This window comes from Alternaria postmessia (assembly GCF_024291825.1).
Source record: "Alternaria postmessia strain BMP 2775 chromosome Unknown scaffold_8, whole genome shotgun sequence".
Taxonomy (NCBI): Eukaryota; Fungi; Ascomycota; class Dothideomycetes; order Pleosporales; family Pleosporaceae; genus Alternaria; species Alternaria postmessia.
In genome coordinates, this window is record NW_026260081.1 from 131,462 (window position 1) to 156,908 (window position 25,447).

A 25,447-nucleotide genomic window follows, 5' to 3' on the forward strand; every position below is an offset into this window, starting at 1 on the left:
TCCAAAGCTCGTTTAATTATAGCTTGCCATCATCGTATCTTGCCTGGTCTGAGCGCGAACATCTAGTATCTTTATTGTGTCCTGCCTGCTCACATCTTCCACACCATCGACGGCGTGCTTTTACCGTCTGTCAATTCCGATTCACGCGCTAAACGCCCACAACCCATCATCGCCTGGGCATCATCATGGCGACCACCGAGGAAAAACAGCCTCCACACGATGTCAACTCTCCGGAGAACTCGTTGACGGATACCAACACGCTTGATCTCCCACCTTCGTGGAAATACAAGCGCTTTACCGTCGCCGGTTTCAAGTTGCCATGGTTTGCATCACCACCTGTCCAACTGGTCATTGTTTCTTTCGTTTGCTTCATGTGTCCGGGCATGTTCAATGCTCTGAATGGCATGGGTGGTGGTGGCCAACTTGACGCAACCGCGAACAACCGGGCCAACACGGCATTGTACTCGACCTTTGCTGTTGTCGGCTTCTTTGCCGGCACCTTTACGAACAAGCTTGGCATCCGCACCTCTCTGTCTTTTGGCGGCGTCGGATACTCCATCTATGTTGCCTCTTACCTATGCTACAACCACACGCAGAATCTGGGCTTTACCACATTCGCTGGTGCACTACTTGGAGTATGCGCTGGTCTGCTTTGGTGTGCGCAGGGAGCCATAATGATGTCGTACGTCAGCCCTAAACATCTCTCTCGGTGTATACTAACAGCATCGTAGTTACCCACCAGAAGACTCGAAGGGCCGTTACATCTCATGGTTCTGGATGATCTTCAACTTGGGTGCTGTCATTGGTAGTCTGGTACGCTATCCTACCCTTGAGAACACTAAGAAATAGCTACCTATCAAGTACTAACTCTCCTAGATCCCATTGGGACAGAATATTCACACCAAGACTGCCGGTACAGTCAACGACGGTACCTACATCGGCTTCCTTGTCCTCACCATCCTCGGTGCCGCTCTCGCTTGGACTCTGGTCGACGCGAAAGACGTCATTCGTGACGATGGATCAAAGGTTATCGTCATGAAACACCCTTCTTGGAAGTCGGAGATCGTTGGTCTTTACCAAACCTTCTTCACCGACCCTTACATTATCCTTCTATTCCCCATGTTCCTCGCATCTAACTGGTTCTACGCGTACCACTTCACCGAGATCAATGCTGCATACTTCAACGTCCGCACCCGCGCGCTCAATGGTGTTGTCTACTACATCATGCAGATTGTCGGCGCCTACGTCTTTGGATATGCGCTGGACATCAAGGGTATCCGCCGTACAACTCGTGCTAAGGCCGTATGGGCTGTACTTTTCGCGACCATCATGATCATCTGGGGTTTCGGTTACATGTTCCAGAAGACCTACGACCGTGCCTGGGCAGAAGACGAGACAAACGAGAAGAAGGACTGGTCTGACGCAGGTTACGCTGGTCCCTTCGTTCTCTACATGTTTTATGGCTTCTCCGATGCCGCTTGGCAAACCTCAGTCTACTGGTAAGTTTGAAACAAGAGTTGATACATTCAGATCAGATCGCTAACAGAACTAGGTTCATGGGCGCCCTGACAAACAACAGCCGTAAGCTCGCCAACTTTGCTGGTTTCTACAAGGGTATCCAGTCTGCTGGAGGTGCCATTACATGGCGTATGGACGACACTAAGGTCGCCTACATGACAATGTTTGCCAGCAACTGGGGATTGCTTGCCGGCAGTCTGATTATTGCTCTTCCCGTAATTCTCTGGAAAGTCGAAGACACTGTCGCCATTGAGAAGGATGTCGCTTTTACCGACGAGACAGTCGCGGAAGTCGCTCCCAAGGCGATCGTCCACACAGCGCATAGCGATGCTGAGAAGGTCTAGTCCAATCATTGAAGGACACTCACGATTGAAACTTTATAAGTAATGACGGGGATTGGTTTACTTGTATTTGCTTGTTTATGATACCTCAAGTGGAGTTGCATTAGCGGGCCAGAGTTAAGGAGCTTGATTTCCTGACATTTAAACTTAGGCGGTCATTTACAGGTCTCTACATCACACCGTGGGTCACATGTTCCGTGGCACAGCATGCGGATTAATTTGACGCAGCCAGCGGTGCTACGGCACAGCAGCTTAGCTATATTCCTAATGAAAGAATATCCTTACAATCACTGTATGTGTCGTGCAAGGGTATGCAACGTAGTACTGTAAAGTTACTGTCTGGTACACAACAGCTGTTTTATGCCGCCAGTATCCAACCACAATCAATAGGCCTGGTAGCCTGATATCGGAATAATCTAAGCACCAGTGCAATATGCAGAACATTGTCAGCATCGAACGACCCGTCCAGCCAGCATGAATCGCCACGTATCTGCTCCAGAGGACCAAGAGCTCCGAGGAGCAAACCCTTCGCCCTACATACTGCATGAAAGCAATACGAGATACCACTCCTGATCGCTAATCGACCCTTCCAGACTAGCAAATCTCACAACAATCTGTGATTAGACCGGACCGAGGTCAGCAAAAGCGAACATTGCCACACATTCGTTCTCGACCCACAATCCGTCGAATACGATGTTCCAATGGATTCTTGGAAGTCCTCCAGTCCACATTCGGGATCGTCATTCCGATCAGAGCCATGAGGGAGGTGGTGGTTACATCAAGGTAGTGCAGCAGGGCACCTAGCTCCCTACCATCAGCTAATCCCGCGATCCTCGAGTCCTCGTTATGCAAGAAGCCCGGAAGTACGCTACGTAAATATCTAATGACAACACGGTCTTTTAGAAAAAACAATGGATATCCACAAGTGAGGTTGGATGCGATTGGACATTGCGCGCGCAAGCTTGCCTGCTCGGATCTGATCTGGTTGAGACTTGGCGCCAGAGACAGCGGGAGGCACGTGCTTCCCGCTCACTCCAACATCCCGAGGCCTCGTCAGCTCAACGTCGCGTGCAGTCCTGCTTGCTGCTCACACCAAAACACGTGCGAGGGACTGTGCGATGATCGCCACCACCGCATAACGCGTACAATCTGGTTGAATCATACCGCGGCAGATTGTCCACCGAAGTCCCATCACGAACGCTTAGGGCAAGATTTGCGGTCCCAATACGGCCTAGCGAGCGTAACGGTAGCAATGGCCGTCAGGAAACTTCCTACGAAACCCCACCAACGCTCGCCATGACAGTAACGCTATATTTCCGAATATCCATCCAGCGTGCCTGGCGCCAGCGACACGCCGTCGACTGCTGTTCGCGGCCAATACACCTGGCCTCCACGACTTCCTCCCCTGCTTCCCTTCTTCCTTTGGCCCCCGCGTTCACTCTTACGTGCTCGTCTGCCCTGCCTCAGCAGCGGGTCTCGCACGCCAGTCGTCGGAGCAATACCTGACTACGTCTGCTAGCGGATACAACCTCTTTAATGTTCTGACAAGCCATACAACTATGCTTAAGAGCCACCTGCGACATCGGTTCACTAATGCTCCCGGCCCGTGTCTAGCCCCCGTTCACTACGACATTCGCAGACTTTGACCTTCTTGCTGGGTTTTGCATTTTGAGACAACGCCTACAAACAACGTTCGTTATACATTTGAGAATCAGTCGTCATCGTCAACCATATTCACCGTGCCCCCTCCATGCCACCTCTCCGACTGAAACGCTTCAAGAGTGGCCGTGTCACCGTCGTCCCAGAGTCAAACAGTCCCCGTGACTTGCAGCAAGCAACAAACGAGGATAACAATCATTGCTGGTACAAACAGCGTATGCTCAATTTCTGGGAGGGACTTCTTGTAGCTTTGGAAAGAATCGCCATGTTACCATCGCTCTTGCACTCCGTGCTTCCGTCGTCAACCTCGCGACGTCGCGCGCGGGATGGACTTCGGACTTACGACCGGACAATGGACGATCTACTCCACGAAATTCAATGCCTACTGGAGGCACCATTGGGATCCGACAAGATGCTAGACATGTCTGCAAAGTTGCAGGATCAGTTTGCCCCAAGAATGCAGTCGAGCGACATATGCATGCTGCCATCGTACAATCACAAGTTACCTTCCGGTTTCGAAAAAGGAACTTATCTCGCTCTCGATGTCGGTGGCTCTACATTCCGCATTGCACTCGTGGAACTGAATGGCAGACAACCTGGTGCCAAGAACATGCGTATTGTCGTCATGAAAAACTACAAGATTGACGAAAAGGTTAGGCAAAAAAGAGGCAATGAGTTTTTTGAGTGGATGGCCGAGAAGATACAGCAGGCACTTGCAGATCCTCAACTGAGATCCTCAACCAAGACTGAGGAGTTTCCCATGGGCCTGGCATGGTCTTTTCCTGTCGAGTTTGTATTCCCTATACACTCTACTTTGCAATGACTGACTGTTGCCAGGCAAACCTCCAGTCGAAGTGCGAACCTACTAGATATGGGAAAGGGATTTCGTGCTACGGAAGGTGTTCTCGGTCAAGATTTGAGCGAGCTAATTATGGCACCGTGCAGAAAGAGGGTAAGTCTTGATCGCTGACACAGCCTCCTACAACTTCTCACATCTTCAAGGGCCTACCAGTACACATGGACTCCATCGTCAACGACTCATCAGCGACCTTGCTATCACGTGCCTACGAAGACCCTTCAACGCGTTTTGCCGTTATTCTGGGAACCGGGTTTAACATATCCGTACACTTGCCCGTATCATCGCTCGCGTCTACCAAGTACAAGGGTTACCCCCAGCAATGGCTTGATGATGCTACTCATGTACTCGTAAACACCGAGTGCAGCATGTTTGGCAAACACGTCTTTCCCACAACCAGGTGGGACGAACAGTTGAACGACGCACACATGCGACCTGACTTTCAGCCTTTCGAGCACATGATCAGTGGTCGGTATATTGGCGAGATCGTTCGACTGATCTTGGTGGAAGCCGTACAGACAGCAGGCTTGTTCAGCGGAGAGATACCACATCAATTAGCCGAACCTTACACCCTCGACACCGGAACCATTGCCGCGATGGAGATGGATGACTCCAAACATTTGACAAGCGCTGCAGCTCTTTTCCAGTCCAAGCACCCTCTGAGCAAGCCACCTACCTACAACGACATTCAATTCGTCCGTCAGGTCTCGCAACTAGTTTCCCATCGCGCAGCAGCTTTTCTCGCAACAGGCATCCACGCGTTGTGGGCACTTAGAACGAAATCAGAAGGCTTGACGCCTGCGTCCGCTGGTCGGATGAGCATCGGTTGCAACGGCTCCGTCATCGAAAAGTATCCCTTTTTCAGAGAATTATGCCAGTCGCATCTCCATGAGATGATTGCTGCTTCGGGAGCGGAGTCAAACTCTGTCACTTTGGAGGTTGCCATAGAGTCGGCGATTTATGGCGCAGCTGTTGCTGTATGCTGTCTCGAAGGACAGTAGTCATTATGCGACGACGCACATAGATCGTCTCATAAATTCCCTTTATACCCTTTACTCAACGTTGTTGTACATACATTTCAGTCACATTTGTCCTCCTTCCTTCGATTTAGAGAGACCTTTACAACCCAGCAAGCAAGACTTTACGAGAGCATATGGGAGCTTTACTACACTGTTCCCTTTCGGCGTTTTTCTGGTACATCACATCGCGATGCTCTTGAGCATTTCGACGACCTAATGAAACATATTCTGATTTGCGCTTTCTCTCCCTTGTACTTGACACGTGATGAATAGCGATATGAACGATATCGCACATGGGGATATAGCGGTGGGAGAGCAAAATGGATCCATGCACCATATTCGGACAGAACAGATCGAACAAGCTCATCCTTCTAGACACGCAGTACGTAATTTGAGCTCCACTGCTATCTCTCAACATCACCATGCCACAGTTGACAAACGTAACGCCTGATATCCACTTTCCAATACAAGTCCCATGTCAAGCAACGGAGCATACCAGCCCGAACCGGCACTCTCCGTCTACCGGTAGCGAGAAAATAGATAGGAGATACGATTCTCGCCTGCCACGTGGGTCCCAGATGGATATGCTGCAAACCGCAAATTGCGCCATCAATCCTTTGACCCACATCCCGAGGTACATTGCAGATGTACCCATTACCCAATTTACACGCAAGGCGACTAGAGACTACAGCCGTAGCACACATGACCGAATGCTACATTATGATAAATGGTCCTCTTTTTCTTTCAAATTCCTTGGGGACGTTCGGGAATCCGGCAGTTGCTCGGCTTTTCCTTTTTGGCGGCAGATGGTCGGAGGTGGAGGTGGTGGTGGTGATTGACAATGCAATGTAATGCTACTGTTACACTCCACACTCCACACACCACACTCCAACTTCGACTCCAACTCCAACTTCGGCCAGAAGCACGCCCGAATATCACGATGCAGCGCGACACCACGACGCTGAATCTACACGTATGGAAGATGCGACGTTGTATGGAGAGTTACACTGCGGGGTGAAGATGATGACGACGCCTCCGTGACTACCTTGGCGAGATGGGTGGGTTTAAGGTTGCAAGTGCCATGTGATCGCTGTGGTTCTTCGAAAGGAAGGTTGCAGTCTTAACCTCGGCGATGGTCTTGGGGAAGATGTCGGCCATGTTTCCGTCATGTTACATCTGCGTGTAGTTTGCGTCAGCCGCATTCGCATCAAGCAATTTGTCGACTAGGAGCCTGGTGCCTGTGCCGCATTTCGACAGTACCTGGATGTTATATGTAAGCAGCTCGAAGGGGACAAGGTTGAATACGATGTGTGCGAGACGTTACTACATCAAACATGGAATGACAGTTGATGAATACGCGGACATTGGTATGACACGAGCTAGTGCAATGTAAGAATAAAGTGGTATAATAATATCTTGCCAAGAAGGGGAGGCATAGCAATCGTATATAGTTGACAAAGGCTCCCACGGTAGATTGAAGAAGATCCTGCTGTCGTAAAGGAAAACGCCAAACTCGTGCTGCCTCCTCGAACTTGAGAGTCTACTCAGAATTGAGAAACCCAAGCCCAAGACTCTTCTGTACTTCAGCCTAGCTCTTTTATCGGAGTGTAGGATCAGCTTGAAGATGAATTGCGGCTGGGCCAAAGTAAAGTCCAACCCACAGCCAGTATTCTTTTTCGTCATAACAGTATTACAAGGGGAGTCATATGACTCAATACAAAGGGTATCATAACAAAACGCAAATCGGCTTGGCTCCCCTTACCAAGCATCTGAGAAGTACCGTTTCGACCGACTCTTGCCAGCATCTGCCTTTGACTCTTGCGGGAAAGGAGTGATATGATGGACAACATGTGGTCGATAGACAGCATCAACAGGCGGCATCCAGTCGTCCAGACCAAGCGGGAAATACTCGTAAAGCATGTCGGCACCTTCATCAGGACTGTTGATGATGCCTATCGAGAAGGAGGGTGGTCGCATTGGTGTTGCGCGTTTTCTTTGCTGTTCACTAGGCGAAGGTGCTTTTTGTGGCTCGTCATCGGTAAGAGATAGAGTGACTGGGGCTATGGACGTCCGTTGTGGGGGCACGCTTCTTGAGATCTCGGGTGTTGAATGTGCATACGGGGTAGCATGTTGTAACTGAGACGAAGGCGGATCTGGCGGTATGGCAGTCATGGCACCTGCTGGCATCTTCCAAGCGAAGTCTGGAGACGGTGGCATCTCACTCGCGTTGAACTCAAACGGCATCTGTAGTAGGTCCATGGGCTTTGAGGAAGCTGCAGGTTGATTCGGTGTTTGTTTCGGCGTGGTCTGGGTTGTATCGCCCGTTGGAGTTCTGCTGGGCTGCTGGGGGGTTTGTACTTTGCGTGCAGTCGTGCCTCCGCCGATGGGCAAATCCTTCCGGGCCTGGAAGTTGCGAGGACTCCTTCCTCGTACGATGATTGCACCAGAGTGAACTTCGCAAATCGGCACTTTGACACCACTAGCGAGGGTTGCTATCACCTTCAAACGCACCACAAAATGCTGTTGGAGCTCCTTTCTTCGGCCGTTGTTTGCAGTCGCTATCCGGAACTGTAGTCGTTTCCAGCTGATAGGAAAGCTAACGTACTCCGAGTCGATATCTTGGCCGGTTGAGAGATCAAGTGGGTATGTTGGTGGCTCCTTTTCGGTCTTGTCTTCGACGGAGGCGCTGCCCGTCGCAGGGGTTTTCCAAGGGACTGATATTATCTTTACCGCATTGCCCTCGAGCGACTCGGTGGCGGAAATGGTGAGTTCTTGGCCAAGAATGGGTATCTGCTCGCCTTGGTCGGTCATCAGAAACTGCAGGCTGCGAGGAAGGGTGATGGTGCCAGTGATCTGGAAGAGATTCCTCCTGTAGCAAGTCAACTCGGAAGGCGCCTGGACATCGGCTGCCGTTGCCCAGGGAGACTCGGCCAGAAAGAACATGCCATGGAGCTGGGCAGACATGGATATGGAGACTCTCTGCATGGTATAGGTGAGGATGGTGTATGGTACGACGGGCAGAGAGAAGCTGAGGAGCTTGTTGTTGCTCTCGATGCTGGGACTCTCGGGCATGCCATTGTGGTCGTGTGGGTGTATCGACTGCTCGTAGCCGCTCTGGACGTCGGAGAAGGGGTCTTCGTAGGTGCTCGGGTAGCGCTTGAGTTGGGGCGGGAGCTGCTGGAGGTGGTATGTCGAGTAGGCGTCCTCACTTCTGCGCAGACGAGTTAGCTGCTGTCGGGCGCGTGCGGCGCACTTGACCTACCCGATGAACGTCTCGGCATCGAAGTTGGAGCGCTGGTCATACTGGAGCGGCACGGGCATGGACATGTGCTGATCGGGGCCCGTGACAGTCTGGAGGGGTATGTATGACATGGTGTTTGTGTTGAAGTGCTCCATGGCTCGGCACAGCCTGGCTGGGGTCGAGGGAGAGGTCGGCGTCGATTTGGCGCATGCGCGCAACAATAGCTGGAGCGCGGCGACGAGCAAGGCGCGACCGGCGGACACAATGGTGGGCAGGCACGCAGGAGTGGGCGCTGGCGGGTCGTGGTTGTGCTTCAGCGAACGCTTGGGGCTGGCTCTCTCTCTCTCTCTGGGGTTGGAGGTGGAGAGATGCGGCAGGCGAGCAAGCGGAGAAGACGGGGACTAGACAGGCTGCACGCTGCTGCACTGTGCGCTGGAGAGCGACACCCGGGGCGACAAGGCACAGAGAGGCTCGCGGCTGGGGCTCACACAGAGCGCACCAAGAAGAAGACTTGGTAGCTGTCTTGCTGAGGTTGTGCGACGACGCATCACATGCGCTTCTGGCCAAGGTCGGATGGGTGCACTGCGCAAAGGGTCCCGCCTGCTGTGGGGCTCGGCAGGGGAATTTACCAACGGGTATCTCAACGGGAAGGATACGCTTGGCCTGTCTTGAGACATGCGATGCAGAAGATGCTCCGACACATGTTGTATACCTCCCCAATCCTCCACAACGCACTGCGCCCTGGCACGCGGCTTCTTCGGTAGCCCTTCTCGAAGGGACAAGCCGAACGGTGATCACCCTACGCCATCGCACCAGTGGCGCTTCAGCCTCCTACTCTAGCTATGGACCCGCTCAGCTTTAAAAATAACAACCACCTCTGCAACCACCCCTAATCCGACGTCGCCATCTATCACGTCTGTCACCTCAAACTATTCAGCGGCACGGAGAGGCCGACAGACCCTTGGAGGGAACCATCCGATCCGAGTACGTCAGTCCACGACCGCACGGCTTTCTGCATGCAATGACATCACATCATGGTACAAGCGGTAGTCATAACCAATGGGACGCCTGCCCGTACCGGATACCAAAAAAGCAAACCAAAACACGAGCCTAGAATATTCCCAAACGCCGACCCAAGAAGCTTTGAACAAAGTAGCCAGCGCCCTCGGCCTCTGACGGGAAGAGCCAGCCCAATCATGCGGGCGGGATCATAGTCCATGTCGCAGCATCGCAGCTAACTTCCTCAAAGTTATGCATGACATCGAATCCCATTGCCGAAAAGCCGTCGAAGTTGCCGTCTCCGTCCATCTGTCTGTGTCAGTATGCTGTCGTGGCCGACCGACCGACGGCTACTCACATAGTCGAGCAAGCATGCGTTGCACCCCAGCTGCTTGATCTGCCGCATGCCAAGAAGGATCAGCCCCTGCAGTAGTGTCGAGTACTCTCCTACTCCAGGTGATATGACGGGTGAGGAAATACCTCCAGCCGCCTCGTTGAGGTGCTTCAGCGGAGGTATGTACTCAGCAAGTCGCGAGTGGCTATTGTAAAGCACAACAGTACCCACCAACGCGCCGTCTTCTGGTCGTTTTGCCCGAATGATACCACAAGCTGTCGGGTCTGTGAGGGCAAGCTTGTACACCTCCGCTAAGCCTTGGCGATTGCTCGTCTTGATATGGTCAAGAATAGGTCCTGCATAATCCCATCCGTACACAAGGTCAAATTGTGCTCCTGCACTTGCTAGACTCTTGGCCATGCCTGTGGGCGGAGTCCATGTCTGCAAATTGCGCGCAACCATGTTACAGACGGGACGAGAAAGTGCTGCGCCCCAGCCAAGCTGAGCAAACCACGATCGAAGTCGTTTGCGCTCATTTCCATGTCCGGTTGGGATTCCAAGATACATACTTGGGAGGCGTGACCCAAGCTGAAATCTCTTGATACCCTCCTTCTGCAGAAGTGTACGAATAGCTCGGTTGTGCAGCGAATGACCAATCGAGAGCTTTCTCCTTGCTGGATCTACAAACAGAGCCCCAATCACACCGGTGCCTGTGGCCTTGAAGAAGTAGGTCGAGCAGAATCCATAGAGTGCTTGTGTGCTGCTGTTTCTGACGACGAAGTGTGATTCTTCTACTTCCGGGTGGTGCAGGATGAATGAATTTGACGTCGCGCTTGCCATCTCTGACCGTTGGCTCGGAGCTGTGCTTTCAACGACAGCTGCGACTAACGTATCCAGAGCGTTTCCGTCTCGCTCTTCGTTGAAGACTGCACATGTGAAGGTACCAAGTCAGTATATGTCTCACATGCAGTTCGTACAGCCACAACTTACTCTCGACTAACCAATGCTGCTTGCTTGGATGGAGCTTTTGGCTCTTACTGATAGTGCCCGGTAGTGTTCCAGAAGGAGTCAATTCGCCATACAGTACCCTGACGAGGGAGTTGAGTGCTGTCTCTGTGAAATCGTAGGTGCCTTTAAATTTGGTGTACGAACTCAGTATTTCTCTCATATGCAGTTCGTAAATAGATGTCACTTACATATGTATGTCCCAATCGATGTATCGATTGCAAAATCGTACGGGCTTGAAACTGCCACGACGATCAAAGGTTTTTCGCGCCTCTCGCCACCAGTCGTGTACTGCATGTTGCAAATCATTGAGACATGCTTGGTGAAACCATGCTGGTACAGATTCCGGTTGGCGTCAGCCGTAAGTACGATGATTGCACTTGCCCGATTAATGAGATTTTCATGGACTGGGCGAACACCGTTTGCAGTGTAAGATGTGTGAAGTAGTCTCCCGTTGCGTTGCCTGGCGAGAGAACGGCCCAGTTCTCTAAAGACTCGTTCCCCACTCATTACTGACGAGCTCCGATCCCATACAGCAGGCTCTGGCGAATGGCCTGCCGCGCCGTTAGCAGCATCAGATATTGCTCGTGACGCCGCTGATGCAGCCAAGGGCTTCACAAGCGGTGTCAGCAGAAGAAGCTCTTCTTCGCTCTCAAGTATGTTTGTTAGCGGCAAAAGTCTATTCTTGTCTCGGACGACTGTGATGGAGCTGTTATACGCTTTGGTCGATAGTGCAGTATGCGAAGGCTGCAGCTTTTCCAGGTAGTTGATGCCCGGCGGGTTCAAGGCTTTTTCCCATGATGTGCACTTCTTCTTCATGGCTAGCACGCGTCTGAGTGAATTGAAGATGCGCTCTTTCGAGACCATCTCCGTCTCGATGCCAGTCTTGAGGCCTTTCAGCCCTTCTTGTTGAAGCGAGAAGGATCGACATAAAAGTACCACATCGCAGCCAGCATTGACCGCCATCACTGTGCCGCCGCCTACACCAATGTTGTGACTGAGAGCATCCATCTCCAAACACTCCGAGACCACGACACCATCAAACTTCAGGTCTGTTCGAAGGAGTTCGTCGACAACTTGCTCAGACAAACAAGCATGCATCGCATTCAGTCCGGCCGATGACATGGCGCAGCCACCAACCATCATGGAATCAAGGCCTCTCTCAATAGCCTTCTTGAATGGTATCAGAGCGCTTAGGCTAAGTTGCTCTAAGGATTCTGTGATGATCGGAACGTCAAGTGTTGAGCCTAGAAACTCCAGATTACCGTAAGAAGGAAAGTGTTTACCCAAAGTCACCACCCCGGCGTCCTTGTAGCCTGCCATGAAGGCGCAGCCAAAGGCAGAAACTTCCTGGGGATCGTCACCAGCCGTCCTTACCCCTAAAGGCTGGTTGCGTGCATTGGTGAGTACATCCAGACACGGACCGAAGATCCAGTTAATGCCACACGCAGCAATCTCCTGTGCAGTCGCCTTGGCTACTTCGAAAGCCAACTCGGTCGAGCCTGTTGCTGCCATTCCCATGTTACTGGGATATTGGCGGATGTAGATGTCATCGAAAAGACTGTTAACGCCGCCATTTTCCTGATCGATCCCAATGGCCAGAGGAACAGGGTGGCCCGCATCGTGAGCAATCTTCTGTAGCTCATAGATAAGCTGGGTAGTATCTTCGGCCGCTGTGGCAAGTTAGTAAGAGAACCCACGACGGCAAATAGCCACAAAAAGCGTAAGCTGCTGACATTTCAAATTCTTGGCAGTAAGTAGTATGCAGCCAACATGATGTTCCTCAATCAGCGTACGAATGTGGGGAGTGACCGAGGTGCCATCGAAGCCCATCATGAACAGTTGGCCCTACAAAGCCTCCGTCAGCGAATCCCGTGCAGCATGGGCGGATGCGACCCACCATAGTCCTACATCACGGGCAAGTTAGCCTGGCTCTTTGTCACATTGCGCATTCTCAGGGTGAGAGTGGGCACCATGCTCACCTATCGAGGTCGTCCCAGACAGGATCCATGTTCTCGACCTTGCTCATGATGACAGCGCCGTCGCGTCGCAATGAAGCCCTGAATGCGACGTGGAATTCCGGGTGGGCACCAAGGCTTGAACGTGACTCGCAGATTGGTAGTGGATGAAAGATGGGGAGGATGGCACGGTAGCATTCACGCCATTCCAAGCTGGGGTACGTGGTTAGCGAGCCGCTAGCTATCGCAAGCCCGTCCATCGTTACACCATCCACTTCCTCGACTATCAATGACATCCACTTCGATGCCACCTCACATGCAACCGTGATACACGCTGATTGTTCGGCCAAATGTGATGATCACCGTGTTACCTCGATCCCACACTCCACTCAACCTAAGCAATTGGACAACGTGCCTTATGGCGATGATACAGGTCGTGCAAGGCAAGTTTGCCCGCCATCGATGACTCAACAGAATCATCGCATGAAGATAGGCGTAGGGATGCAATCGCGATAGAAGTAGTAAACGGGCTGCAAGTCTCTTTGTAACAGGTATCGAGTTTGCTCGCCCAGGCACAACTTACCACTCCTTCCACTTCCAGTCGATTCTTGAACCAATATACGCTTTTTTCCCATCCAACAAGGGTCTACTACCTAGCAGGAAACTAGGCTCTCGCGACCGACAATGCCATCGGTTGCACCAGTGCATCCTGGGAGTTTCTCGGGCGTCATCAAATTCACCAACTGCTTATTGGTAAAAGGCAATGCTTTGGTCAACCAAGACTTATGGATAAGCTCTAAGAGCGGCAAAGTTCTAAACGGACAAGAGATTCTCTACGAGTATCGCACTGCACCGGAACAAATTGTCGATTTGGGTGGACGCGTCCTCTCGCCAGGTCTCATTGATACCCAACTCAATGGCGCATACGGTTTCGACTTCTCCGTGCTCCCAGATGAAGGCACATCGGCCTACGCCAAGGGAGTGCATCGAGTCAATCGAAGCTTAGTTGCAACGGGTGTCACATCATATCTGCCAACCTTGACTTCACAACTACCAGAGGTTTACCAACAGACCCTGCCATTCCTAGGGCCCTCAGGCGCCGCTCGCGATGCATCATACGGATCAGAATCTCTCGGTGCCCATTGCGAAGGACCGTTCCTGAGCCCTACTAAGAACGGCATCCACAATGCTCTTGTCCTACGCGAACCAACAAACAACGCCTCCGACCTGGAAGCCTGTTACGGCAGCGACAACCTGCAAAAGCCCTCGCCCATTAAGCTTATCACCCTTGCACCCGAACTTCCCGGTGCCCTCTCATCCATCCCCCATCTCAACTCCCTCGGTATACACGTTTCAATAGGGCACTCGGAAGCAACCTACGAAGAAGCAAAATCAAGCATAAAATCTGGTGCACGAATGATAACTCACCTCTTCAACGCTATGCGTCCTCTTCACCACCGCAATCCTGGCATCTTCGGCCTCCTCGGCACACCGTCGTCGTCTATCCAGAAACCATATTTTGGTATCATCGCGGACGGCATTCATCTTCACCCGACTTCTATAAAGATAGCATGGAATGCTCATCCAGATGGTCTGATTCTCGTTACCGATGCCATGGGGTTGGCAGGTATGCCCGATGGGACATATGATTGGACAAACGGGTCGCGAATCGTCAAGCAGGGCCCGTTGCTAACACTCGAGGAGAATGGTAAAATTGCGGGAAGTAGCATTCAACTTGTGGACTGTGTTAGCAACTTCTTGAATTGGACGGGGGCTAGTGTGCCCGAGGCCCTCAAGGCGGTCACTGAGACACCGGCGAAGATGCTGGGACTACAGGGTATCAAGGGCACGTTGGAGGAGGGTGCGGATGCAGACTTGGTGGTATTAGATTTGCAGGAAGATGAGGGCGGGGAAAAGAAATTCGTTGTGGATGAGGTGTGGAAGTTTGGGGTTAGAGTTTTCGATCGGACGCAGGACGAGTGATCAAAACACTCTTTCACAATTGGCATGGTTGTCTTGTCGTATGCACAGTCAGCTTGTTGTGTAGCAGTTAGGGTGTTTCTAAAGAACGGCATTAGTAGCGCAACATCAGCACCATACACCCAAAAACGACAACCCTCATAATGTAAATAATCTTGTTCTTCTATCTATCTGTTTTCAATATGAACTCACGCGACATTTGTACTCGCGGTTCTGAACTCCCACCATCTCAATATATACAAGTTAGCATAACAACGATAAGCGCCAAATATAGCCCTGCGAGGCCTGCTTCCCGTCCCCAGAGATGATACAGAAAATGTGGGAAGCTATGAACATAGCATACAAACGTGTTGACTGGAAAGGAAATGAGACGGAAACACCGAAATATGCCAGATATGCGTCGAGACTCGTAAGTCCGTATTAACAAAACGCCGAGGAACACCAAACACATGTAATATACCCAATGCCCGTGATGAAATAAGTATCCAAAAATCATGCTCTAGCATCATTGCGAAAAGGAAGAGGCGCTGTGAATTATGCCAGTCGTTCACTTAAACATCCACTGACAGTGACAGGCATCCGAAGGATCCATACGACGCTGTATGTCGGGAGAGCTTTCACGCTTGCCCTTTCTGTCGAACGTGATTGTCTGGGAGGGCTGGGCAGCGAAATACTCTTCATAGCTAGGATCTAACTCTTGCAGCCATATTCTGATGGGACTGTCGTTCGGGGCGGGTGCTGTTGTTATCTCGTAATTGTCGAGCAGGAGCATTTGTTGGCAGTACGGTTGCGGCGAATCAGGGAGGCGGCGTTCTTCAATCTTGACGATCCGGGGATAGGGTGGCATACGAGGGGGGGAAGAGGCATCTGAAGCGGAATCTCGTGCCGCAACTGGGGCTGGCACTGCCAGGTTGACAGGCGAAGGCGTTGCAGACACCTCGGTAGTCTGTGTGGGGCTTGCAGAACTACCGACTGACGATGCCACGGCGATGTTTACAGCACCATCGTCAGTTGGTTCAGGTGTGGGCGTAGGCCATTGTGTAGGAAACGACGTGAAAGAAGCAGCTGTGGAGTTGTCATCGGAGTAGATATAACCCTCGATATAGGTGTTATTCCAGTAGCAGTACCAGGGATAGTCGCCAGGTTTGACCTCGAAACGCTGTCGGTATTTGTTGTCCTGTCGCTTTGTGAGTGCTGACCCGAAATTGAGCTCATCGGGTGGCAAGATGACGATTTTGTCATATCGAGCAGAAAAATGGTAAGCTGGACCATAAGCTTTGTAGTCTAGGTCGAGCACTAGTTCCATCGGTTTGGCATCAAGTAAAGGAGTCTGAAGACCGTATAGTATGGAACCTTGGGGCACAGAGGGACCAATACCCATAGACGCAACTTGCTGAGTTTCACCAGCAATAACAGTGTCGTTGATCGTTATGACAAGGGGAGCGAAGGTCATCTTACATGACCATGCGGAGTATTGGTTCGCCTGTGTTAGGCATCCAGGATTGCTCTCTTGTGGTATACCTAGAGGAAGTGCGAAAGCGCCAGTTGGTAGTGGTAACAGTCCAGCCGGAGTCGAAATGGGAACTGCGTCGAAGAGTGACCCGTTTTGACCTGTAACTTGGGGTTGACTAGCAAATGTTAGTTACGTAAAATGTCGAAGAATCACAAACACTTACGCTTCCTCATGAGGGTTTTTGCTCTCATCTTGATCGTCATTGTCGTCATGTTTCTTGGCAGCAAAGGTGCCAATAGCTGCGCCGAGAGCGACGGCAAAGACCAATATAAGAATGAGAACCACAAGGGCCACGCCCATAGGCACCTTTCCCCATAGCTTCCTTTTCCGCCAACTGACCTTGCCCTCGACTGGCTCCGCCTTCTCTGAGAAGTGGTTCTCCGTCGCCAACAAAGATGCAGAAGACGAGTCAGAAGCGTCCGCTGGAACAGTGCCGCTTTGCGCGGAGGTAGAGTTGGAGTTGGCAGGGGCCAGATTACCGGTCTGGGTTTCGGGTCTCTGAGGTGGTAGGCGGGCGGGTGTGACAGAAGGTAGCAGAGGAACGGCAGGTAGAGGAGGTGGCGAGAGTGAAGTAGTGCTCAGCGGCGAGACGGGTGATGCGGGGGTGTTGAAAGGATCCTCTGCGTCGACCTGCACAGGAGCAGGAATAACACGTGACGAAGCGCTTGCCTCGGCTGCCAAAGACGCCTTGGTTGGACCTTCTTCTGGATATCTTGAGTAAGGTGGAAGCTGCTCCGTGTGTCCGTCGGGCCCGATGATGTCCTGCTCCTCGCCGTCAGGCCCGAGGACTCTGTGATAGCCGTTGTTCAGGCCCGGAAATCCCACGGGAATAGCCGACTGGACCTGAGGCACAGGCGCCTGGGCTGGCTCGTCTGGCGACTCTTGGTCGACAATACCGCTTTGCGAGTACATGGCATATGGGTGTGTCGGCCGTTGCAGTGACATTGATCGATGCGGTTGGCGCTCGGTGGAGCTAGTTGCTACGCTAAGTGGCCGTGCCATTGACAGCTGAGGATACATGCCATATGGATGGCTGGGGCCCGTCTCAAAGGGGTTCTCAGAATTGCTGGTCGTCGCAAAGGACCCGGCGGAGCTCACTGAGTCGCGATGTGCAAGGGGCGAGTGGTGGCTGGGCCCACGGTTGAGGGGCGGTCGGCCGTCTTGTGTCATAGAGTCCCGCACCTTGGCGGTGCTGTTTCGCGTTGCCGTCCTGCGCAAGTCGCTCTCGGGGTGCTTGGATGTCGATGCTTGTCGTTGCGGCGCGTCGCCTATCCGGTCGTGGTTCTGGCGGCCGCCCTGCCATGCCTCGCTCGTGTTGGCTGGTCGGAAGCCATCCGAGACCGAGGGCATGAAATCGTCCTCGTCCGGGTCGATTTCGTAGTCGTCGCCAAAGACATCGGGGTTGCTCAGCCGCCGCGATGGCTCGTCGTCGTTGCTGTTGCGTCGGTCCATGACGCCGAACTGTCCCTGAGAGCCACAAAGGCCCGTTCCTCTCCCCTTTCAGTCCTCCCAACAAGCGATGCAGTCGTCTCGTCGTATTTTTGCTCGATGCGGTGCGCGCTCGGCAGCGATGGATGGCGCGCGTGTAGCGAGTGTGGTGCGAATTGGCGTGTGTCGTGTCGTGGAGTTGGTAGTGGAGAGAAGGTGCATCACGTTTGGCAGAGGTTGTCCTGAGACGCTGGCGCCACTAAAAGGCGCACGGGCGAACACCAGCCTTGGAACCTTGGAACCCTCGATAAGCAGCCCTTCGAGAACACAAGCCCTCCACCAGCCGGGACCAACTCATCAACCTTCCACCTTGCATTTCTCTCCATGCATCGTCTCTTCGCACTGCATGTCTGTCAACGTTGCCTGAATGGCTGCGAGCACACTTTTGCCCCTCTCGCGTTAATATACGGCTACTTTGGGACTGCCCGACCTTAATCATGTCTAATATTGGGACGGCTAGTTCCACTACTGCTAGACAGAACACGTTCGACAGAGCTATCGACCACTGTATTCTCCGCTGTCCAAGTAGGATCCAGAATGCATCCCATATCCAAGACCAAGTTGTCTGGCAAGACAAGACAAGACAAGACATGCGGTGCTTTTATATACTCGCCTACTGAGCATGCGAGGCACGTGTTGAACATGTCATCTGCAGCGTCATCTGCCCAGGATGTCCCAGTCAATTTTTCTGGTTGGATGTCAAGTGGTGGCACATTTTCCACTCTATAGAGTAGATAATTTCCATCTACTCCGAAAGACTATAGGTAGTTGACGCTACGGCTCTCGCTTCTTATGCTATCCCCATCCGTTGTGTGAATCTCGGATATCTTTATGTTGCTCGTAGTTCTGGCACAAAGGAGTCGAATTCAGCAGTCTCGTCCGATTACTCCTGAGTATATCTGCTTCCATAAACACAACTCGTAACTCGGGTCTACAGGCAACAGTATTCTGTCCTGTTCTGCCGGTGCCAGATACCTTGCAGCTGCACCGAGTTGGAAGTTTCGCAGCCATCGTGACGCGGCATTACGCATACCGTGGAGGCTGTGCCATGAGCACACGGCAAGTACTCTTCTTTCGGAGGGTATGAGGTTGCTAGGGGTGACTTGTTGCGATGGGCTGATGGTTCCTGAGTGCCTGACTAGCTAGTAAATCCCTGCATGCCAAGCGCGGCGGCGATAGGTGGTCGAGCGAGTACTTCTCCCGCTCGGATGAAAAGGGCCAACTCGCCATGTTAGCAGCATGGTCGTGTGAAGTCGGGATAAGGGCGAAGGAGCATGCGCGTCGTGTCAGAGAGAGCAAGGCGGCATGCACACTTTTCTTTTTCGTGGTATGATTGCCCCGCTATCAATACCCACGCCGGTCTTCGCAGCCAGACCCTGAATGCACCGAAAAGAATGTACCGAAAATCTCAGGGACTAGCAGACACAACAATCAAGCGCGTGGGCCGCTGTTGGCATTGTTGAGGGCTAACTTGTGCACAAAACCCGTTAATTCTCCCCTTTCGAGACTTGTACCCACGCCCGTACTAGCATTGCCACGAAACTGAACTGATAGCCGCTACTAAACTGCACCTTGCCATTGTCGCGTAGGATTTACTCGTCAAACTACTTAAGGCGGTGAACTCCCCTCCCTGGCCAACACACTCCCCTTCTGCTCCCCTCACAACATTCTGTACTCCTGCAAACATGGCTGCTCGTCCTTCCAACATCGGTATCAAAGCCATTGAGCTTTACTTCCCCAGCCAGGTATGTCGTCCATGCGGCAAGCGCGGTACTTGCCGTCCCAATGCTCACGCGCTGCTTTGCAACAACGCATGCTAACAAGCCGTCCACAGTGCGTTGACCAGGCTGAACTCGAGAAGTTCGATGGCGTCTCTCAAGGCAAATACACCATTGGTCTCGGCCAGACCAAGATGTCCTTCTGCGACGACCGTGAGGGTGGGTTCAACATTTTCTGACTGCATGGCTACATGATACCTAGAGGCGAGACTGACACCTTCTCTACGCAGACATTTACTCCCTCGCCCTGACCACCGTCACCTCGCTCTTCAAGAAGTACAACGTCGACCCCAAGAGCATTGGCCGTCTCGAAGTCGGTACCGAGACTCTGCTCGACAAGTCCAAGTCCGTCAAGTCTGTGCTCATGCAGCTTTTCGAGGAATCTGGCAACTACAACATTGAGGGTGTTGACACCGTCAACGCATGCTACGGTGGAACCAACGCTCTCTTCAACTCCGTAAACTGGATGGAGTCATCGGCCTGGGACGGCCGTGATGCCGTTGTCGTTGCTGGAGACATTGCGCTGTACAAGAAGGGCAACGCCCGCCCGACTGGTGGCGCTGGATGTGTTGCCATGCTCATTGGTCCCAACGCGCCCATTGTCATGGATGCTGGCCAGCGTGGCTCTTACATCAGGCACGCATACGACTTCTACAAGCCTGACTTCACCAGCGAGTACCCCGTCGTTGACGGTCACTTCTCCGTTCGCTGCTACACCGAGGCTGTCGACGCCTGCTACAAGGCCTACAACGAGCGCGAGAAGACTCTCAAGTCGCAACAAAACGGAAACGGTGTCAACGGCAGCCAGGAGCTCGAGACGGCTCTCGACCGCTTCGACTACATGGCTTTCCACGCCCCCACCTGCAAGCTTGTAGCCAAGTCGTACGCGCGTCTGCTCTACAACGACTTCCTTGCCAACCCTTCCAACCCCATCTTCGCCGAGGTTCCCGCTGAGCTCCGCGACCTCGACTACGCCACCTCTGTCTCTGACAAGACTGTAGAGAAGGTCTTCATGGGTCTCGCTAAGAAGCGCTACGCGTCTCGCGTCCAGCCCAGCATCCAAGTCCCCACCCAGTGCGGTAACATGTACTGTGGTAGTGTCTACGGTAGCTTGTGCAGCTTGCTCGCCAACATCAGCAGCCAGGACCTCGAGGGCAAGCGCATCGGCATGTTCAGCTACGGAAGTGGTCTGGCCTCCTCCTTGTTCTCCTTCACCGTCAAGGGCAGCACCGAGAACATTGCCAAGCAGCTTGACATCCAGAACCGTCTCGAGAAGAGGCGTGTAGTCGCCCCTGAGGTCTACGATGAGGTAAGTCTCTTGAATCCTGATTCATCGTGAAGCACTCTACTAACACTTTCTTCCAGATGTGCAACCTCCGTGAGCAGGCTCACCTCCAGAAGGACTTCACTCCCAAGGGAAGCGTTGACACCATTGTTCCCGGCACCTACTACCTTACCGGCATCGACAGCATGTTCCGCCGCTCCTACGAGGTCAAGCAGTAGACGACCAATCTGCCACATTATACCCCCACAACTTCATTTCTTCCTTCGCTTGCATTCTGAGCATTTGCGGGAGTCATCTCCATGATTCAGCTTAGACTCGAAAGGTTGCATCATTTCACACTCGGCGTATGGGATTGTGGTCCCACTTTGTTGACCGTAGGGTAGTGTGAGGACGTGGTATCACGATATTACGATGGATGACAGGGATGGGAAGGATTATACAGGTATATTGTCACGATCTGCATGGAGGCATGACAAGAGTTTTGCCGCCTTAATATTGGCTTCTGATCGAAGCATCGACACTGTAGATAGACTAATATGATGTTCAAACTTGTAACATGGTCCCACAGCAAGGCAAAAGACTTATCCAAACCGACATCGGCATTGGCATTGGCATTGGCATCCAAGACTCAGCTAATTAATCTTGAGTCGCATTGTTCAATACTAATCCTGTTGTGGAATTACTCAACTTGACCAATTTTGGACGAATCGAACCTCGGCTCAAACTCCAGCTCCGCGTCGCGATTGCCGCCCCGCTGCGAACCTGGAAGCTTACGACTCCAACTGAGCACCCACTTCTTCTTCAAACCAACCTGTCGTCCTTGTAGTCGCGCATTTCAATCAGCGTATATCATCATATCCACTTTCATCATGGGCAAAGAATTGGGTCCTGGCGTCGGCTTTGAGTTTCCCTCGTATGAGGTGAAATGGCTCAAGCGCGACCTGCTGCTTTTTGCGAACAGCATTGGCGCTACCTACCCAGATGAGCTACACTTTCTCTACGTAAGTATATCCAGTGGAATTAAAACCCATCCCCAGTCTCTATACACGCAAGCCACAAACTTTGTAATGCATCTAACATGTCCTGCAGGAGCTCCATCCCTCGTTTGCCGCCTTTCCGACTTATCCTATCATCCTCCCTTTCAAGCACACGGACCAAGAAGTCATTGACTTTTACGCGCGCAGCAATGCAGAGCCTATTGAAGGTGTTCCCAAGTTCGACACCAAGCACATCCTCGATGGCGAGCGCAAGATCCAAGTCCTCAAACCACTTCCTGTAACAAGCGATGGACGCAAGTTTGAGATCAGGAGCAAGGTACTCGGTGTTTATGACAAGGGCAAGGCTACCGTCGTGGAGACGGAACAACGCCTTGTTGATGCTGAGAGTGGAGAGACCTACACCAGAGCTGTAGGCAGTGGCTTCTACGTTGGCCAGGGCGGTTGGGGTGGACCGAAGGGTATGTCTTTCTCATGAAGCCTTCACAGCGCTAGTAATCTAACAAATACGGACAACGTTGAACTAACCCATCCACAGGACCCAAACAGCCCAACTACCCTCCACCCTCGCGTAACCCCGACCACACCCATGTCCATCAAACCACAATGGAGACAGCACACCTGTACCGTCTGAATGGCGACTACAACCCTCTCCACGCCGACCCTGAGCCAGGCAAGAAGATGGGTTTCGGTGGCCCCATCATCCACGGTCTGTTTTCCTGGAACATGTCTGCACATGCCATCTTGAAAGCATTTGGTGGCTCGAAACCTGAAAACTTGAAGGAGTTCCAGGCGAGATTTGCGGCACCTGTCAAGCCAGGAGACAAGCTGATTACGGACATGTGGAGGACTGGCGATACAAATGCTGACGGATTGGAGGAGATTAGGTTCATCGTAAAGGTTGAGGGAGGTAAGACTGTTCTCACCAATGGACGCGCGCTTGTCAAGTGCGAGGGTCAAGGCAAGGCGAAATTGTAGATAGACCTATATTCACTGCATTGCATTTTCAAGGATGTGCAAAGGCCATGTAGGTAGTGCTACGTATAAGTCTTACTGAAATCAACTTGAAATATGCGCGCATACAAATATATACTTCATCTGGATAGCACCTCGGCAGCATGTCTAACATGCATCATAGGCGCCGAGACAGGCTAGATCCTCCGTCATCACACAGCAGCCCGCAGAGAGATCAATCTGATAAGATGAACATGCAGCTCACGTGAACAACAAGGATGTTGTTCTGCCGCGTCAGGGACCGAACTGAAGCACGAAACGCAAGACCATTTCGAGGTCGGTAAGCACGGCAGAAATGGCTTTTGGTATTTGCCTGATGGAGCAGGCCAAACTCGCACGAGGTTTCAAACTCAGTTGCGATGAAACACACTTCGAGTTGAGAAGCTGAGTTGTTAGAGAGAGAGGCCATTCTATTCACCTCTTCTTCCAAGCTTCGTATACGGCTACTTAGTCTTGCTGGGCATGAACTCTACTTCTCCTGTGTGCGAAAAGACGTTCATTCTCCCTTCCCATCGAGTAATCGCCCGTGGTTCAGTACAGCGACCAGCACGCAGGTACAACTCTCTGTCAATCGCGCATCTTCACAACCAATCATCGCGATGCTCTTTACCCTCCCATCCGCCCTTCTCCCAACGCTTCTCCTCCTCTCCAACCCAACAACCGCCTACAAACCCCTATCAGATGCCTTCCTCCGCGCAATCCCCTCCCCAGACGCTGCGATCGACTACAAGGACGGCCCTCTTCTCGCTCCTCTCCTCATCCCCCGCGTTCCCGGCACCCCAGGCCAAATCCTCGCCCAGCAACATTTAGTCTCGTACTTCCAAACCGAGTTACCAGCCTGGAATATATCCTGGCAAAACAGCACATCCACAACTCCGACATCGCGGGGTGCAGAGCTGCCTTTTGCAAATCTAGTCGTAAAACGCGAACCACCATGGGTCAGCAAAGGACAAGCCAACCTCCTCACGTTGGTTGCGCACTACGATAGTAAACTGCAACCTAGCGGCTTTATCGGTGCGACAGATAGTGCGGCGCCATGCGCCATGTTGATGCACATAGCCAAAGTGATTGATCCATACATCCAGCGCATGTACGATGAGATGTCTGCGTTACAGGAGGGTGGTACGGTGGATATGGACATGGGGATTCAGATTCTATTTCTGGATGGTGAAGAGGCGTTTGAGAACTGGAGTGATACTGATTCGTTGTATGGATCGAGGTGCGTTCATTGTCATTTTCCGATTCTTGATCTTACCACTTCCCACTCACATAGTACATACTAACACAAACCTTGTAGATCCTTAGCACAAGAATGGGCCTCCACATCCAATCCCCCTTCTGCAGCCTCGAAATTCTACCAAAACCGCACTCCACTATCTCAAATCTCGCTGTTCATGCTCCTCGATCTCCTGGGTAGCGCATCACCCACGGTACCATCCTACTTTCCCACAACGCACTGGGCGTACCGTCACCTCTCGACCATAGAATCACGACTCAGAGATTTGAAACTCCTCGAATCGCAGCCCAGCTCGCCTTTCCTACCTGATGTCAATGGGACCATGGGTGGTGGTGGTATCTCTGATGATCATTTGCCGTTTATGAGTAAGGGCGTCGAGATATTGCATGTTATCCCAAGCCCCTTCCCCAGGGTATGGCATACCATGGAGGATGACGGGGAGCATTTAGACGGAGAGACAGTTAGGGACTGGTGTAAGATTGTCGGGGCATTTGTATTGGAGTGGTTGGACATGATGGAGGTATGGGATGAGCCCGGCGAGGGAGCAGACCAGAGAAGGTGGCTAGGATAGTTGAAAGCCATAGATGATACAAAGAGGATAAATATTTTAGAGCCGAATCATGGCGACATATATGAAAAAGTGAACTTGATGTCTCATATAGTTATGTACAAAAAAGCTCGCCCATATCCATCACACCACCCCGACCCATGTCTCTTTGATGACGATGCGTATGAATTCATATCGTTAGTATGCCGAACGCGCAGAAAGACGTGCAAATACATGCGCATAATGCACAAAGAATGATAAATAAACAGCCTCGACTTGGCAAAGTACCATTAGAACTCCCACATTGAAAAAAGCGAAAGCAATGCACCAGCGCAATGCAAACCCATAGCCCAGCAAAGAAACATCGTGTCTACTGAAGCGTGGGAAACCGCAGCAACTTGAACTCATTCTGTGAAATCTTGTATTCGTAATCAATCGCGCGCTGTGTCAGGTCCCTGGCGTTGTCGTCGAGAAACATGTGGCGCACACCCTGTGTAATCGTGACCATGCCTAAAGTCGGTGACAGCAGCGACCGATGGGGCAAATTAGTGAAGGACTAGAACGCAGTTCAGGTCCTGTTTGGTAGGCTCCGGGTATCCAAGAAAAGACTCATATCAATAGTACCGCCATGTACTGGTAAGATAGAACAAAGCAGAAACTTTTGTCGGGTCGTGGAGGAA

General features: G+C 52.0%; 9 protein-coding genes across 9 annotated transcripts; 6 read left to right on the forward strand and 3 right to left on the reverse strand.

Annotated features, from left to right (window-relative positions):
- Positions 1-185: 185 nt before the first annotated feature.
- J4E82_002037 (uncharacterized protein) lies at positions 186-1,862 on the forward strand (the record flags this gene model as incomplete). Its single annotated transcript, XM_051728341.1, has 4 exons — positions 186-682; positions 732-813; positions 877-1,499; positions 1,553-1,862. 4 exons carry the CDS (start codon positions 186-188, stop codon positions 1,860-1,862), a joined length of 1,512 nt encoding a protein of 503 aa, XP_051591754.1.
- Positions 1,863-3,609: 1,747 nt separating this feature from the next.
- J4E82_002038 (uncharacterized protein) lies at positions 3,610-5,375 on the forward strand (the record flags this gene model as incomplete). Its single annotated transcript, XM_051728342.1, has 3 exons — positions 3,610-4,307; positions 4,356-4,470; positions 4,521-5,375. The coding sequence occupies 3 exons, from the start codon at positions 3,610-3,612 to the stop codon at positions 5,373-5,375; spliced, it is 1,668 nt and encodes a 555-aa protein (XP_051591755.1).
- Positions 5,376-7,151: 1,776 nt separating this feature from the next.
- J4E82_002039 (uncharacterized protein) lies at positions 7,152-8,765 on the reverse strand (the record flags this gene model as incomplete). The annotated part of the gene is made up of 2 exons (XM_051728343.1): positions 7,152-8,604; positions 8,656-8,765. The coding sequence occupies 2 exons, from the start codon at positions 8,763-8,765 to the stop codon at positions 7,152-7,154; spliced, it is 1,563 nt and encodes a 520-aa protein (XP_051591756.1).
- Positions 8,766-9,828: 1,063 nt separating this feature from the next.
- J4E82_002040 (uncharacterized protein) lies at positions 9,829-13,001 on the reverse strand (the record flags this gene model as incomplete). The annotated part of the gene is made up of 7 exons (XM_051728344.1): positions 9,829-9,942; positions 9,992-10,893; positions 10,958-11,098; positions 11,164-12,645; positions 12,709-12,820; positions 12,873-12,879; positions 12,955-13,001. The coding sequence occupies 7 exons, from the start codon at positions 12,999-13,001 to the stop codon at positions 9,829-9,831; spliced, it is 2,805 nt and encodes a 934-aa protein (XP_051591757.1).
- A 613-nt stretch (positions 13,002-13,614) lies between these two features.
- J4E82_002041 (uncharacterized protein) lies at positions 13,615-14,913 on the forward strand (the record flags this gene model as incomplete). Its single annotated transcript, XM_051728345.1, has 1 exon — positions 13,615-14,913. The coding sequence occupies one exon, from the start codon at positions 13,615-13,617 to the stop codon at positions 14,911-14,913; it is 1,299 nt and encodes a 432-aa protein (XP_051591758.1).
- Positions 14,914-15,457: 544 nt separating this feature from the next.
- J4E82_002042 (uncharacterized protein) lies at positions 15,458-17,875 on the reverse strand (the record flags this gene model as incomplete). Its single annotated transcript, XM_051728346.1, has 2 exons — positions 15,458-16,538; positions 16,587-17,875. 2 exons carry the CDS (start codon positions 17,873-17,875, stop codon positions 15,458-15,460), a joined length of 2,370 nt encoding a protein of 789 aa, XP_051591759.1.
- A 1,721-nt stretch (positions 17,876-19,596) lies between these two features.
- ERG13 (3-hydroxy-3-methylglutaryl coenzyme A synthase) lies at positions 19,597-21,192 on the forward strand (the record flags this gene model as incomplete). The annotated part of the gene is made up of 4 exons (XM_051728347.1): positions 19,597-19,656; positions 19,746-19,848; positions 19,920-20,998; positions 21,055-21,192. 4 exons carry the CDS (start codon positions 19,597-19,599, stop codon positions 21,190-21,192), a joined length of 1,380 nt encoding a protein of 459 aa, XP_051591760.1.
- A 651-nt stretch (positions 21,193-21,843) lies between these two features.
- J4E82_002044 (uncharacterized protein) lies at positions 21,844-22,947 on the forward strand (the record flags this gene model as incomplete). The annotated part of the gene is made up of 3 exons (XM_051728348.1): positions 21,844-21,975; positions 22,064-22,430; positions 22,508-22,947. The coding sequence occupies 3 exons, from the start codon at positions 21,844-21,846 to the stop codon at positions 22,945-22,947; spliced, it is 939 nt and encodes a 312-aa protein (XP_051591761.1).
- A 635-nt stretch (positions 22,948-23,582) lies between these two features.
- On the forward strand, positions 23,583-24,791 carry J4E82_002045 (uncharacterized protein; the record flags this gene model as incomplete). The annotated part of the gene is made up of 2 exons (XM_051728349.1): positions 23,583-24,202; positions 24,281-24,791. 2 exons carry the CDS (start codon positions 23,583-23,585, stop codon positions 24,789-24,791), a joined length of 1,131 nt encoding a protein of 376 aa, XP_051591762.1.
- Between the last annotated feature and the right edge of the window lie 656 nt (positions 24,792-25,447).